General features: G+C 39.8%; 5 protein-coding genes across 6 annotated transcripts in view; 1 reads left to right on the top strand and 4 right to left on the bottom strand.

Annotated features, from left to right (window-relative positions):
* The window catches only part of LOC108571284 (proteasome activator complex subunit 3), a 2,912-nt gene extending 1,298 nt beyond the window's left edge, over positions 1-1,614 (bottom strand). Inside the window, exons 1-5 of one of the 2 annotated variants that reach the window (XM_017933284.1) lie at positions 1,532-1,614; positions 906-938; positions 498-818; positions 255-391; positions 12-171 (exon numbers count right to left, since the gene is read on the bottom strand). In XM_017933284.1, coding sequence (XP_017788773.1) covers positions 12-171; positions 255-391; positions 498-818; positions 906-938; positions 1,532-1,567 — 687 coding nt within the window. In that variant the 5' untranslated portion in view covers positions 1,568-1,614. The remainder of the gene's footprint in view (positions 1-11; positions 172-254; positions 392-497; positions 819-905; positions 939-1,531) is intronic. The other variant, XM_017933285.1, reaches the window with a different exon arrangement.
* An 871-nt stretch (positions 1,615-2,485) lies between these two features.
* Positions 2,486-4,401, bottom strand: LOC108571324 (26S proteasome non-ATPase regulatory subunit 11). Its single transcript, XM_017933337.1, has 4 exons — positions 3,684-4,401; positions 3,210-3,604; positions 2,797-3,121; positions 2,486-2,716 (listed from the first exon to the last, which is right to left on the bottom strand). Exons 1-4 carry the CDS (start codon positions 4,002-4,004, stop codon positions 2,486-2,488), a joined length of 1,272 nt encoding a protein of 423 aa, XP_017788826.1. The 5' UTR covers positions 4,005-4,401.
* A 459-nt stretch (positions 4,402-4,860) lies between these two features.
* On the top strand, positions 4,861-5,650 carry LOC108571386 (transmembrane protein 17-like). Its single transcript, XM_017933406.1, has 4 exons — positions 4,861-4,931; positions 5,022-5,125; positions 5,243-5,356; positions 5,426-5,650. Exons 1-4 carry the CDS (start codon positions 4,868-4,870, stop codon positions 5,648-5,650), a joined length of 507 nt encoding a protein of 168 aa, XP_017788895.1. The 5' UTR covers positions 4,861-4,867.
* A 205-nt stretch (positions 5,651-5,855) lies between these two features.
* Positions 5,856-7,556, bottom strand: LOC108571272 (glycolipid transfer protein 1). Its single transcript, XM_017933272.1, has 7 exons — positions 7,531-7,556; positions 7,102-7,170; positions 6,812-6,957; positions 6,686-6,741; positions 6,494-6,615; positions 6,184-6,334; positions 5,856-6,026 (listed from the first exon to the last, which is right to left on the bottom strand). The coding sequence occupies exons 1-7, from the start codon at positions 7,554-7,556 to the stop codon at positions 5,856-5,858; spliced, it is 741 nt and encodes a 246-aa protein (XP_017788761.1).
* Positions 7,557-8,699: 1,143 nt separating this feature from the next.
* On the bottom strand, positions 8,700-11,407 carry LOC108571365 (putative zinc metalloproteinase YIL108W). The gene is made up of 3 exons (XM_017933382.1): positions 11,308-11,407; positions 8,970-10,498; positions 8,700-8,913 (listed from the first exon to the last, which is right to left on the bottom strand). Exons 1-3 carry the CDS (start codon positions 11,308-11,310, stop codon positions 8,700-8,702), a joined length of 1,746 nt encoding a protein of 581 aa, XP_017788871.1. The 5' UTR covers positions 11,311-11,407.
* Between the last annotated feature and the right edge of the window lie 3,103 nt (positions 11,408-14,510).

Raw genomic sequence — 14,510 nt, 5'->3', positions numbered from 1 at the left:
TTCTTGATTACCAAATCGTGCAGAGAACAGTAGCGATTACGGACTTCACACATAACTAGCCATAAGCTCACATATTCTTTTTCGTCTAATTCCTGGACTGCTCTTCTATAGTCGCTGATGTGTGGATACTTCGCAACTTTACTAACAATCTTTCCTCTAGAGATAAAATACCTATAAAAATATTTTTATGCAGTTACAATCCATGTTTTCACGGAGAAAGGAAATTTCAAAAACATCGTCGTTATTCACGTTACCTAGATATTTGATCGAAAAATGCGGCTGCCTCACTTTCGACCGATTGTATTTCGGCAAGTGTATCTTCTTGAATTGATACGCCGAAATTGTTCCCATCTTCAATTTTGGGAATCAGATATGAAATCCACATTTTCAACTGAAAATATAAATGTCAGTGAAGTTAGATATTGCACATGTACAGCGAGTTGGAAATATTCTTAGATGTATTTCAAGTTTGCTTTATTGCTTTACTGATTGCATACCAAGTTGGAATCTTCCAATAGTTGTCGAATGTAAGGTTTAACTATGAGAATAAGATCGCACAAAGGCTTATTACAAGGTATAGGTCCACTTGGCAATACCATCACTTTGGTTCCACTGGTATTGTCAATGTTATTGTCTGTCTTTCGTTTTTTTGTAGCTGTCTCATTTTCGGAATGATTAAGAATGATCGGATCTGGAATGGGCACATTTAAGTCTTGATGAACATCTGACAATTTTCTGTTGCAAAAGCCAGGGGTCTCCAATAATTCGTTCAGCTTAACAATCTTCTCTGGAAATCCTTTTATCAGTAGTTGTTCAGCCTAAACAAAATTTATACATGTATGGTATACTTTGTAATGGATGGAGCAAAAATATGAATCCTAAAAGAACAGCATTCGATCAATTACCTTTGTTTTAAGAGAATCCTTGTATTCCTGAACCTGTAAGATAAACTTGAAAGGTAAATATATTAAGTAGGACGATTGTACTGAATCGAAAGTTGGTATTTTAATTCAATTACACGTATAACACATACATCATATCTTAAACGTAAGTAAAACAAAATTGCGTATCAAATAGTTTTCATTTACGAGTAATATATTTATTTTAGAAAACAATTTTTCTCGAACGGATATACAGAATCCGTTCGTAAAATCATAATGTTGCCCAGAACAACGAACGTACGAGCGTAATGATCATATAAGAATTCGAAAGAAGAATTATATTGTCGATGCAACGATACAGCTACAGTTTTGCGTAAGTATTGAGATAAGATCACTGACTAAGACCAACCATTCTAAATGCGAACAAATTGAAGAAGTGATACGTCTAAATATTAGTAAGAGGATGAAACATGTTTCGAAGGTATTGATGAGAAAGTAGCGAACATTACTTCGAACATAGTGATGCCGGTGAGTCAAGCGCTACATTAACCTAAACATCCTTACTTGTAGTATATGGAACGAGGAATGCGGACTATCTAATGTGATCCTTTTATTGACTATAGTTAAAATTATAACATAAAATATTTTACCTTCTGTGCCGTAGTATCCGCCATTATACACTCCATAAAAAAAAAAACTTTATAAAATACAACCACACTGTCTCTTTGTTGTAACGTACAACTTCAAACAGGAAGTCGTGGTGCATATTCCTACTAACGCCATCAAATCAGAATCTGTAACGTTTACGAAGTTATGATAATCTTGTTAGAATTTGAACGTCTCTTTTTGTTCGTTACAGAATTATTTTGTTCTTCATACTATATTTCTTCATCCTTTGCAAGTCTTTCGATTTCAAGCTCATTTATAACGAATTCTTTTTTCACATAGAAATACAAGATTAACAAAGTAGTATTTTTGGATAAATCATAATTTCACTGGATGGAACAGAGATATATATGTTCTTCTTCAATTTCGATTTACTGTATCAGAAGTAGAAAAACTACTAATGCTGATATATGTACATGTAATTTATAATAAATCGAAAGAGGAAAAGTAAAAGGAAAAAGGACACTCGATCGAATTTTACGAATATATTTGTAAACGAACGTGATCTTTTATTCGAGATAAGTAAATCGATAAAATATATCACTTCGTACACAGTACCATTATATTTCGTATTTTGTACATCAAGTATCATTTTTTAGGTCGTCAAAGTAAATCTGCTGCTATACATAATTGGCCATCGTGGTTAATTACGTGTACAGTATGGTTAACGTGCACGTATACACGCGCAAGTAGAAAACAGAAGGAGAATTTTGAGTGGAAATCAAGTTAATTTTACATTTCGAAATTGATAGAAGATTCAAATTGTCCATTATCGAGAATAGGAAAGTAGAAATACCAAGGTAGGAACGAGTTTTATATTATTTAATGAACATCGAAAAACGAAATTTAATTTGATTCTCAATGACACGAAATGAAAGTTAACGGTAATAATAATTATTATAACAAACTTTCCTGATAGAAATACATATTAAATAAGGCTAAGTGAGTTTCTTTGCTTTTTGGTAAAGTGTATCGACGACCTTCCCCATGCTGTGTAGAGTATCTAATGCAATCTCGTAAGTCTTATCGCGCGGAGTATCTTCGAAGACGATTAAGACGCCTTCGCCCTGATCGAGAACACCCCTTAGCTTTTTATCCAATATCATTTGTGAAAGCTTCTTTTCCACTTGCGCAAGTGGTAATGATATAGAGGTCGCGATATGGCTGACCTAAATTGAAAAAGTGAAATAACATGTAAAGGACATGTTAACGATGGATTTAAGAAGAGATTGAAAGTAAATAATCGTACCTGTACACGTGAATAAGGTTCGACCAAGCGACACAAATTTTGTTCAAGCATCGCATCATAGAGGGAGCCGAGGTGAGCACGAACGATTACATCGTCTTCTAGCTCTTCGCGATATTTTTTTACGGCAGTCTGAAATTCTGCCAGTGAACGTCTATGGCTGGCTTCGGCAACCGCTCGCATTGCCTCTAAATCCCTTCCTGCGTATTTAACAGCTAATTTTCCTGACATAATTGATTGAACATCTTCAGGTGTACGTAACATTATTTTTGAAAGCAGCATGTACTTCAAAGCTGTTAAAGCCTTTGGACTTTCCACGCTGTCATACCTAAGAAGGAAGAATGGTAAATTAGTAAAAGTACAGAATGAAAGACACATTCACCAGCCAGAGTGTTTCAAGGAGACACAAAACCTACCCCTCGAATGCTTCGTAAAAATAAGAATATGCAGTTTTAAAATCTCGTTCATCGGCGGCATGTAAAATCCCTGATTGTAAATCTAAAGCAGCTTGCATCTTAGGCGGGCAATAAATTGCATTTGCAGTTGTTCTGGCACTGGTAAGAGCAGCCCTTGCTTTTCCTAAGTTACTCAGTGCATGATAGGTTTTACTTTCCAATAATTGAACTTCAACCAAAAGTTGTTTATCATCCAGCTTTTTAAGTTCTTTGAGTAAAGCTGATCCCAGCTGCAATGCCTCACTGTACATACCAGTATCGAAATATAATGCTATTAAACGTGCTTCTAACGATTGCCTTAAGAAAGTCCTACGTTCTTCTTTTGCCCATTCTATACATTCCTTGCATAATTGTACCTATGCATTAAAGAAGAAACATTAGGATAAAAAGGTGTGTATTAAAAGTGAATAAAAGAAATATCTATATGGTTACCACCTCAATGCCAATACCAGCTTCTAAATCCAAGAAAAAGTCTACTAAAGATCGTACAAGTTTAGCAGCTTTTGCTTTGCTAATCAAGCTAAGAAATGGTCTGGTAGCTTTGATTAATTCTGCCAATTCTTTAGCCTTGCCTTCTTTCTTGTAAAGTTCACCAAGATGCAAGATACCTTGCTCCTTCACACGAATGTTATCTTCGTCATCCTCCGTAACACCGATATTTGGATCGGAAACGATTTCATTTAAAAGCGAAATACCTTCGCTGCGGTTCGTAATTGAAACTGCTTGTGCACGTTCGAACAACATCGCACCGGCCATTTATAAAATGTTCACAGTTTTATAAGTATGAAAACTAGAAATCGGATAACCTCCGAAATTTTCCCCGCGAAATTGCTAATGTTGTTCTTGAAACAAGTGATTAAGTTTACGAAGTAATTTCCAGGTTGTATAAAAAGATAGAAGGAACTTGTTTCAATACGTTAAATCCGTCGCATGCACTTGCACGGACAGCTACACTTTGCAAGCGTTTTCTGTTTTGTCACTTTCTTCGTTATCCGCTCGAGCCTCTTCGAAGCACAAAACACATGTCACGCTACTACGTGAATCAAATCAGTACCATGAAATTTGACAATTTTTTAATTGACATAGCCTTTTTCCAATACTTTGTGACGCGTTATTGTTGACAATTTTCTTTGTGTAGAATCACGTTTGCACGATCAAGTGTATAATTATGCTTTTCGCTACATTAGAAATTTCTCGATTCTTGTATCTTCTTTTATTAGACAGTTTTATTATGCGTACATAAGTAAAGGAGAGAGAAGGAGAATAGAAGGAAGCAAGTAAGAGAAGAAGAAAGCAAAGTACGTATTTACATACATGTGTATTGTGATACTCGAGAAATTTTATATTGTATAGTTCATTGTACAGTTGCACCACGTAGAGATTCTGCGTTGTTGTTGTTGTTATATAGGATGTATAACATTCTATAAGAAGTAAAAATGCAAGTATTGCGAGTGTGTGTATATTGTTCCATGATTGCGATATTTATGCTGAATCGATTAGAGTGAGCAAATCTAAATTGGGTTGTACGAGGGTTAAAAAGGTGTAGCGAATGAAGCATTTTAGTTGTGATTGATGAAATTTAACAGTATTACGATAATATTACGAAATCAGTAATAACAATGTCGAAATTTACTGCAACGGATATTATTAATGAAACATGTTTAAAATTAATGTACCATAACCGTAAGTTGTAATCTTCTATGCAGATATGTATATTTCTTTTGTTTAAAGAAGAGTAAACTTGTGCCTGAAGTAGAAGAATGTGTTTTGCAGGTAATGAAACAAGGTCGAATTTGCCCTTTCAAATAGCTCTATACATAAATGCATGGTTGTTTCCACTTTGGCTATTGTCTATTATTATAAACTTGAATGCAAAAGTAAATACCACACTTATTATACCTTTAATTTTTCATTGTGAAAATGAGGAAAAGCTTGAAAATTGACACGTTTGATAGAACATGAATCTATATTAATTTTGTTCATTACTTTTGCAGTATGACAGTTTAACAAATGTTTATAGACTGATAATTGTAGCTGTTTTTCTGATACTTTCAATTTCTGGAAGTTTAAAATTATATTTGGGATATATAGGGAATCTGGCTGGAAAGGTAATTTTATTTAATTCATAACAGAATTTTGTTCTCGACTGTTTGTTATTGCAAGTGAATTATCATTAGATTCCAGAATTGGCTAGTTGTTGGTTAATCTCGATATTAATACAGCTTCCATTGGTGATGTTCCTTCTTCTGGATCATGGGTTATTGTCTCACAGTAGCGAAACATTTATTAATTCTGTCATGGTTTGCCTTCTTCTTGTCGAAGTCATCACAGGTACGATTGCTTTAACAAATTTGGCAAATTGTCGTGCTAAAACATTTTACTTGATGCATGTTTACAATTGATATGTGAACATAAGAATAAACGTTAGTACAATCAAACGAAGTAGGAGGTTTAAGACTAAAATTTTATTTTTGAATTGTACATAAGATTTTTTTTAGCAAATACAAGGAAAGTATGTACAATCACCTTATTCTTGATTTCATCACCTTGATTTAATAAAAATTCCTAACCACTGTTACGCATTACGCGATATTAATACCGATAAAGTCATTGGAGGAGGTTATAAATTTTATAAAACGATTGTATTGCCGATACGTTCGTTCGCAATCGTATTGAATAGATTTCCAAGCGATTTATAATAGTGACGCTATCGTCAGTTCGTTTAACGGCAAGTGCCTGTAAAAGTTGGGAACGTGTAGGAGCCAGGCGCGAAAGAAGCTGTTGAGAAAACGTCGAAAGTTACAATTCGAAGAAATTGTAAGCATAAAAGGATAGAAAATATCGGGGGGTAGGGTTAAATAAATTGTAGATTTCGCACGATGTATACGTATAATATAATACTGTAAGTACATGGTTTTGATAAACACGAACTTACGTTGAAAAGTAGTTGCGCCATCCATCCATCATATGGTTCTAAAGTTTCTTTGTAGGACATTTGTAGAAATGCTGCTAAATCCTCGGTCGGTGTTCCTGTTTTGGCATCTTGAACAATTTTCTCGAAAAATAGCAAAATCATGTGTAAATCTCTACGATTAAAATTTTAATTAAGTATAATGGGAAATAGTAAACGACAAAGATATGATATATTAATGTAACGAATCGAGAATCGAATCGAATCGAACTGTAGTAAATGATGCGAAAAGATTGATATTTGTAAAACGCAATGCACATAAGTGCATACATACCTAGTTAACCACATTAAAGACTCGGTAGCAATGAAATCGGTTTCAGTCTGGTTTTCAGTTAAAATTATGTCTTGTAAAGTTGCGTTATCTTCTTTATCCGTTGCATATTTGGTATAAAGTTTCTGCAATTACGTTGTTGTTGGAATAGGTGTATTATTAGGACGAATGAAAATGATCTTTCGAAACACTTACATCAATATTTCCTTCAATATCATGTTTAACAGCAGCAAATACTTTGCCAAATTTATCTGAAACATTCACTCATTTCCAATATTTTCGTAGGTTATGTGCTATTGATCGTAAGCGCGATGTATGTACCTAAAATTCGTACAATGCCACGTGCCGCGGTCAAAAATTCAGCAGTTTCTATTTCGTCTTGGATGACATTTGGAAAGAGAACCTCAATTTCACTTAAAAGTATATCCTTGTTATCGTCATTACTCGATGAAGGAGACAGCATAATTCTACATCGAGGGATAAACGCAACTTGAGCAATAACCAAGAAACGATACGTGTATAACAAAAGTATTCTAGTTTCGTAACGTTTTATAGCGTTTGATAACGATATAAACGTTTTATCGTAATCATGAAAACAATTTTATAGTTACATATTTGCGATGCAGTGTCGATGAACAGCTTGCGTGAAACGATATGTTTGACACAGTGGCGCGTTATAGCTTCATGAGGCTCCGTGCAAATTTGGAGTCAGACATTTTTCTTCGGGGGAATTTTTTTTGTTTTTTTTCTTTTTTTTTTTTTAAGGGGGGGGGATCAATATTTTGAACAACTTTTAAATGGCCAAAAATTTTGGCAAATAAATACTGCAATTTTTAACTTTCGACATTCCTACTACAGCAACGAGGTTATAAAAGATTGGTTTGGGGCCCCACTCGTTGGTGGAGGGCAATTGCCCCTTTTGCCCATAGGATAACGCGCCACTGGTTTGATAGTAATAGATTTGTACGTGTATACATGAATATATATACACATATACTCGTATATGTATACTAGCGATCAGTGAAATTTGACAGTGCAACCGATTACCTTTCTGTCTGTTGTTCATTTTGAACACGATAATCTCTTATGGTAAAATATGTGTACGTATCGCAAATAGTGTAACGATCGTAATATTTTCGTAATAATTGATTTCATGAAATAACGAGAACGTTTCGGAAGAATATTTAAAATATATTTTGATTATAGTACTAATTCGAATTGGTTCTACGAAGGTTTCTTAACTTAGATTTCTGTTTAGATTAGATTTCTGAATTTTATTATTCGCTTGGCGCATTCATACTAACTATGCCTACAGATTATTATCATCGATAAGGCATCCTAGTTATTCCACGTAGGTAACTTAATATTTGTACAATACGTTGAATATTAACGCAGTTTGTCGATTGATAGTTATTAAACTGTACATGTCTGTATACAGGAATTTCGTAATCTCGTCGCGTTTTTTGTAAATCGTTAATAAGAAATTGAAATTCTAACTATATAGCGTTCGCTATTTGGAACTGTAATTGCATACAGGCGTACATAGATTCACGCATACATATATGTATGTATATACATATATGTGTATAAACATTCGTACACAATACATTTTCTATCAAGTATATCAGCGAAAGTTTAGTTAGAAAGCTACATTTGGAATGGCATGTACAAAAGGAGTTGAAGAAGTTAACGTATAAAATGCTCACTGTTTGCAACGTACATATAAGAAACACATGAAGAAACTACTGTAAGTTCTCTTTCTCTCTCTCTCTCTCTTTCTCTCTCTCTCTCTGAACGCACGTGCACGTGCGTGCGTCTATCGATATATTTATCTAAATATGTACTTGTCCTACGTACGTCTATCTCTCGTGAGATTTTTCACGTCTATGTAGTAGTAAAAGCTTTGACGTTTCGTAGTTGTCGCAGGACTTTGTGAAAATTGATACATTTGGCTTGAAATATAACGCACCGGCTGAAGAAGCGTTTACGAAACATCAATAACTGGCAAAGAAATAGAGAAAGAATTTGAAGCTGGCTTCCTTTCGAATCTGAAGCACGGTAATGGTAGGTAAGAGCAATCGCGAGTATACCTACGTTACGCAAAGATTAGAAAAGAAGAGAATAAATTAGCGTATATGAGCACGATTGCGTTGCACCGTTGGACATTGATCGTGATCCTGGTTCGAATAATCGGAAGATGGTTGAAAGTTCAAAATGCCGTTGGAAGAGGATGTTTGAGAAGGTTACCAGTGGAATCTTCAGCGACGAGAGTGAGCGCGGCAAGGCAGTGAGGTGGTGCTGGTGGAACTAACGCCTCCAAAGGTGGCCGAGAGCCTGGAAATTGTCGGGAACCAACAACCATTCCACCCGATGTTTCTCTAAGTTCAATCACTCGTACTCCGAAACGCGATCTTACGACGTTCCTGTGATCAGAGAGATTACGTTACGTGTATCGAAGAGAAAAGATTGATCGATTTACCTTTTGCCATCGTAGGAAATGTCGTGGAAAGGCCGGTTGAAAAGGTTGTTATCCATCCCGGTGTTGTTGAACCATCGATGATAGGCAAGAAATGCGGCGCAAGATGGTGCCCAAAATGTTCGATCGGTTTGGTAAGGCGTTTGTTCTAAGGTAGGGTGCAACAGACTCTTGGAGAAGGATCTGTTAAGTTCTGGGCTGGCGGGCGCGGACAGCCTGCCGAGTAATCGGGAAGGACTTTGAGAGGAAGAGGGGCGAGAGGTTTCGGAGAGGAGACGACTTCTTCGGGGACTGGTGAGCAGGCTGAACGGTTGTTGTACGGTGACAGTGACGCTGAGGGGTCTAGTTATCGCGACCGTGGTATGTTGTGGGTCTCTTCGTAGAACGGGATTGCGATTAAAATCGATTCCAGCTCCTCCGACGAAGACACGATCAACGTAATCGAATCCGCGGCCCATTATGCCTTCGCGAGTGTGGCCAAGATCGAAAGTATGGCCGAGTTCATGAAGAACGGAACCAAGAGTGGTGGCGAGACATCCACCGTGCGTGCCACGATAATTACTATCGTCCATCAGTTGTTCGGTATCGATAAGCGTGGCGTCGAGGAATCTAGGCAACAGTTGGTCGATGCAAGTGGGCCAGGTGTGAAGACAAGCGGAGCCAAAGAGCGCCAATCCACCGCCGCCGAGGGCGGCATGCCCTTGCGTCCTCGCGAGAGTGTCCTCGTGAGTGCGTGGATTGGGAGCGCCGCGATACCTCGTGCAAGAAAGGAACGCGAGATACTTGCGATCCTTGGACGCTAAATGCCCGGTCATTAATTCCCGTGCGATCAATTCCCAAAGTTCCCGTTGATTCATCGCGCGAGCTCGATCAACGTCGAGCATGCTGTGCATTACCAAACACTCTGCTCCGTCCAAGTCTCGTTCCAGTTGAAACGTTTTCCTTCCGTAGCCTGCCTCCCTTAACTTTTCGGCGGTGAGGGTTTGCAGAAGACGGGCACCGAGACCGATTCTCGTGGCAGCGCTTTCCGGCGACCGATCCTCTCCCCGTGGCCCTTGAAAGTAGCCATCGTGTCCAGCGCAGATCACGTAGACCGGAGTTACGCGTAGTCTGGTCGTTCTCGGTTCGTAAATCAGAACCAGTCTTTTCCTTTGGCCTGCCACCTCTAATTCCAACTTGTTCGGGCCCCGTGTTAATTCTACAACAGCTCGAAATTCACCAGACACGACCGGCCATTCGGCACTTTGGTTCTTCTGATTGCGTAGAGTGATGAAGGTGTATACCGTCGACACGCGTCCCCGAATCAGAGCTAAACTGTAACATAGATTCTCTCCATCTGTTACGTTCGTTACCGATATTTCTTCTGGATTTCCGTTTCCTGTCGATCTGCTGCATTGTCGAGATTCCCGCTCTACCGGGAACTGTCTGTTACTCTCGTACTGATATTTACGTTGATACCGTTGATTTTGCGGTTGCTGTTGCTGTTGCTGCTGGTCACGGAGAAGACTTGCCAGATTTGTATCTGCAAGTACCTGTGGAGGTTGCGGATTTATATTTCGTAAAACGACGACGACGATGAATTAATTCTCGATTAATCTTCATTGTTTGCGTGGAATTGAGAGAGAGAGAGAGGGGGAGAGAGAGAGAGAGAGAGAGAGAGAGAGAGAGAGAGAGAGACAGAGAGAGGGAGAGAGAGACAGAGAGAGGGAGAGAGAGAGGGAGGGAGAGAGAACACACGGTTCCCTAAGATAAAGAATAATTATAGCAGTTTGGCAAAACCGTGACCGCCGGCATTGATGTAACGTGTGACAATTCCAAGAGAGGTGCTGCGATCTCGCGGTGATTTGGAAAAGCTGCGAATAGAGTAGAGTCTTCCAAGTTTTGCTCCCTTCCATCCTAGTTTCTCGTTCTTCGGATCGTATTCGCACGTGCATCACCACGTAAAATGTTGAAAAGAATAAGGCGAGTGGATTGAACGATTCATTGATTTACCTTGAATAGCAATGAAAAGTGTCGTTCGCGAATGATCGTAACGAGCGATCGGAGCGAGTGCGAGACGAGTGAAGAGAGGTAGAACGGTGGGTCGATTAAAATTACCGATGAAACTTGAATGACAGAGGAAAAGTTTGCGGTGAACGGTAGAAGAGAAAGACGATGCGAGCGTGTGTGCACGTCGAGATAAGAAGGAGAATTGTAATTGCCGTTGAATTGTCGGGAAAGAGGGTGCGCGTACGTACTTATTTATATGGAGAATAGAAGAAGAAGAAGAAGAAGAACGGAAAGAGTTGAAAGAGTTGAGAGCGGGTAAGAGGCGTGTTTCGATTTGAATTTTTCCACTTACCATTGTATACGAAGCGTGCCGAAATAGGAGGCGGCGTACATACACGTTAAAGGAAGGAGGAAAGAAAGGATGAACGAGCCGAACGATGCCTCAGCCGGCTCCGTACATACGGAGAGAAAGACTGTGGCGCCGAGACGACAGCAGACGGCGGGTTGCGGTACTATGGCGTCGTTGCAGCGGCGCATGCAGTCGCGCACCCGCACTCGCGTTTCTCCTTTCTCTATTCTCTTCTTTCTCACCCTTCGCATAAACATCCCCTACCTCGTACGTATTTTTTCCCTTTCTCGATCGTTAATCGCGAACCCCTCGTTAGGATTATCCTCACGTAGGCCATTATACATATAGTCGCGACAGGGATAAAGGAAAATCTTTCTCCTTTTCTTCTGTCCATCTGTCCTTTAACGGCTGTTTGTGTTTCATTATCTCTACATATGTATATTTCATTATATGGAAATTTCATGGAGAAATTCTGTTCTATGGTTGTGGGCCAGTGTGTTGGTCCAGTGGTTAGAAATGCAACGCTATTCCTGAAAGGACCGAAGGAGCGAACGTTGCAGCGTTTTATTTGCGAGACGATCTGAATTGTGAGGTCACGACATTCGATCGACTAATCGCATATGCGCGCGATCGCGAGTAGGGTAGATTCGTAAAACTGTGTCAAGGTTGAGTAAGAACTACGCTTGAACAATGTTTTCACGAGAGAGGCACACCGCGATTCTAACATTGCGCGAAGAGTGCTCCTCTACTCTCGACGAATTTTTTCCTTTTTCTTCCATCGTAACCTCTTCCTTCCTCCTTTCGCACGCGAACGCGCGATACAAGAGGATGCAAAATATATGGCAAGTGTCGTTGTCGCGTGTGGGGTTAGCGACCGTGAAAGTACTCCCATGTAAAAGTAGAACGACAGTTTTTCAAAATCGTTGCGACGATTGCGTGCGCCCACAACCGACCTACTTGACGACCGGTCGTTGCACCGTACCTCAGTTTCCTCGGCTCTTCTGGACCTTTGCTCGTCCTCCAACCAAAGATATCCGTGTACAGGGCAAAAGAAAGTGCGATGTCATTCTAATTCTATTAGTTTCGAATACACGTCGAATTTCGAGCATGTCTGTCGCTCCACGTAATTTCAACATTCCTTCCACTGGTTACAGCACGTACCTATCAATTGTAGATTAAGGATGCGTCTTTATGTTAATTCGAAGGACCACTGAAGCGCGTTTACATTCAAGTTTCGCGGCACGCTTCTAACACCCAGGTGGCTTCGAACGCGCTTGGCTTCCTGTCTCTCTCTGTCTGTCTGTTCTGTTCTGTTGTGCGTGTTGCGCGCCTCTCGACTCGGAAACGAATGACTTTTCCCACTGAAAACTAGGTCGTGCAGAAAAACGAGGCTTCCTTCGTAATCGTAATCGTAATCGTTCGTATTCGTCTTTTCGTTACGATCCTTTGGGAAGAGCAATAGGTAGTACCTACTGTTTTGGGTTCGCGACATCGATCGATACCCTTTCTCACGTTCCGTTTCGTTTCGTTAATTGGTCAGGCAACTAAACTCCGGGAACTGCGGCAGCATTGTGTCATTTTCGTCGAGTGTATTTGGATAAGCGACGTTTTCGCGATACATGGGGGAAGGAATACGTGGCGTCTAACGATAAAACGAAAACATACGAAAGAAAGCGAGACTACGAAGGTAAGCCGGGGAGAACGAACCACACTGGAGAGAGTAGGCCAATGCCAGTGTCAGCGACACGGCTAGTAAGTGTCTGACAGCGTAAACCTGATCGTGAAAACAGAGAAACGAGTTGCACCGATTACATTTGTCTCCTCGTGATTCGTTTCGATCCTGTTCCTTTCCTTAGGATACGCGATCCTTTTAGAGGAGTATTGGTATTTCTCCATTTCTGGGTAAACATCGAACCTCGTGCATGCACACATACATACTTACATACATATGTGCTTATCGATTTGATCTCTCTCTCTCTCTCTCTCTCCCCCCCCCTCTACCAACATTTCTCCGAAGCATTTCCATTACGTTAAGATGGTAATTCTTTCATTAGCGTCAATATACATACATACATATGTAGCATATGCAAGTACCTACATACGTATATAGCATATGTAAGAAGAAGAAAATGAAACGCGATGACACGATGGAAGATTATGTGGATCATTGCCACGCGCAATTCACGATAAATATGCAAGAATGGACGGCAACGTGGGATGACAATGTCTTAGCAGCATCGAATAGAGATTACTCTGGCTGGTCGAGTATGTCGAATACGTGGATCGGGGCAAATAATTACGCGTTGAAGAAAGGAAGGGGATGTACTTCGCGCGTTTGATGCCGCGTAATCGGTAACGAAGTATGGTAAAAGGAAGAAAATCGGCTCACAGGCGAGAACGTCATGTGTGGAATTCAAGATCGAGCAGTGACGCGGATTACGACACGCGCGAACAAATGATTTTGAAACGATTTTGGCATTGAATCGCACGACACGTAGATGCGATGAAGAAACAAACAATTTATTCATAAAGGGATTCGACGCTCTCACGAACAACGCTTTATGAACGTTTATGAACGCGCATAACATAGAATTCGAGCAAAGAGTTCATCGAACTTAATGCCTCGCGATGTCTACCTATCGCGGGCTAATCGACTCGAGCCCGAGATGCGTTATTTCGCTTTCTTTGCCTTGCTAATCGTTTCCTCCAACAAGTACGCACAATGATTAGATCAATATTGAAAGCAGATGTTGGAAAAGAAATTTCAATTTGGTCTTTTCCCGCAATAAAAGGACGGTTTCTCTTTTCGTGAGATCGTCGACGCGACGTGCGAACGGAGAACGAAACAAGATAGATACGTACTTAAGTACGTAGATGGAAGGAAGATGGCGAAATGGTATCATCGTGTTTTTTTCCTGGGTGCCGAGGAAATCTCCACTTTTGGATGGATATGTTTGGAAAACGACGCGAAATGGAAGAAAATGCGACATTGTTCGAAGGAGACTGGCATCAAGTATTTGAAGTGTGGCAAGCGAATAAACAAGAAGAGAGTATTTTTGGCGACGAATCGGAAAGAGAAAATGACGAGAGGGAGAGAATATCGAGCGCCGATGTCCACTTTAATGTCCACTCGTCCTGGCAACGATCTTGCGGAATTAGGCCGACAGGGTCTGTCGCAGATGTCCTTGACACGCTGAAAGTGAGAC

Source organism: Habropoda laboriosa, unplaced genomic scaffold (assembly GCF_001263275.1).
Source record: "Habropoda laboriosa isolate 0110345459 unplaced genomic scaffold, ASM126327v1 scaffold57, whole genome shotgun sequence".
In the NCBI taxonomy this organism is placed as follows: Eukaryota; Metazoa; Arthropoda; class Insecta; order Hymenoptera; family Apidae; genus Habropoda; species Habropoda laboriosa.
Note: the sequence above shows the minus strand (reverse complement) of the source record. Positions and strands in the feature narration are given on the sequence as shown.

Bases quoted from the DNA above. Each gene is read 5' to 3' on its own strand.
- LOC108571365 (XM_017933382.1), bottom strand. The intron at 8,914-8,969 runs GTAAATCGATCA...CTCTGATCACAG, and splicing joins ATTTCCTACGATGGCAAAAG to GAACGTCGTAAGATCGCGTT.
- LOC108571272 (XM_017933272.1), bottom strand. From the start codon at position 7,556: ATGAACAACAGACAGAAAGGTAATCG. The intron at 6,958-7,101 runs GTAACTATAAAA...CCCTCGATGTAG, and splicing joins CGACACTGCATCGCAAATAT to AATTATGCTGTCTCCTTCAT. The intron at 6,335-6,493 runs GTATGTATGCAC...TTTTAATCGTAG, and splicing joins TCTTTAATGTGGTTAACTAG to AGATTTACACATGATTTTGC.
- LOC108571324 (XM_017933337.1), bottom strand. From the start codon at position 4,004: ATGGCCGGTGCGATGTTGTTCGAACGTGCACAAGCAGTTTCAATTACG. The intron at 3,605-3,683 runs GTGGTAACCATA...TTTAATGCATAG, and splicing joins AAGCTGGTATTGGCATTGAG to GTACAATTATGCAAGGAATG. The intron at 2,717-2,796 runs GTACGATTATTT...TTTTCAATTTAG, and splicing joins AACCTTATTCACGTGTACAG to GTCAGCCATATCGCGACCTC.
- LOC108571386 (XM_017933406.1), top strand. From the start codon at position 4,868: ATGTCGAAATTTACTGCAACGGATATTATTAATGAAACATGTTTAAAA. The intron at 4,932-5,021 runs GTAAGTTGTAAT...TGTGTTTTGCAG, and splicing joins AAAATTAATGTACCATAACC to GTAATGAAACAAGGTCGAAT. The intron at 5,126-5,242 runs GTAAATACCACA...TTACTTTTGCAG, and splicing joins TTATAAACTTGAATGCAAAA to TATGACAGTTTAACAAATGT.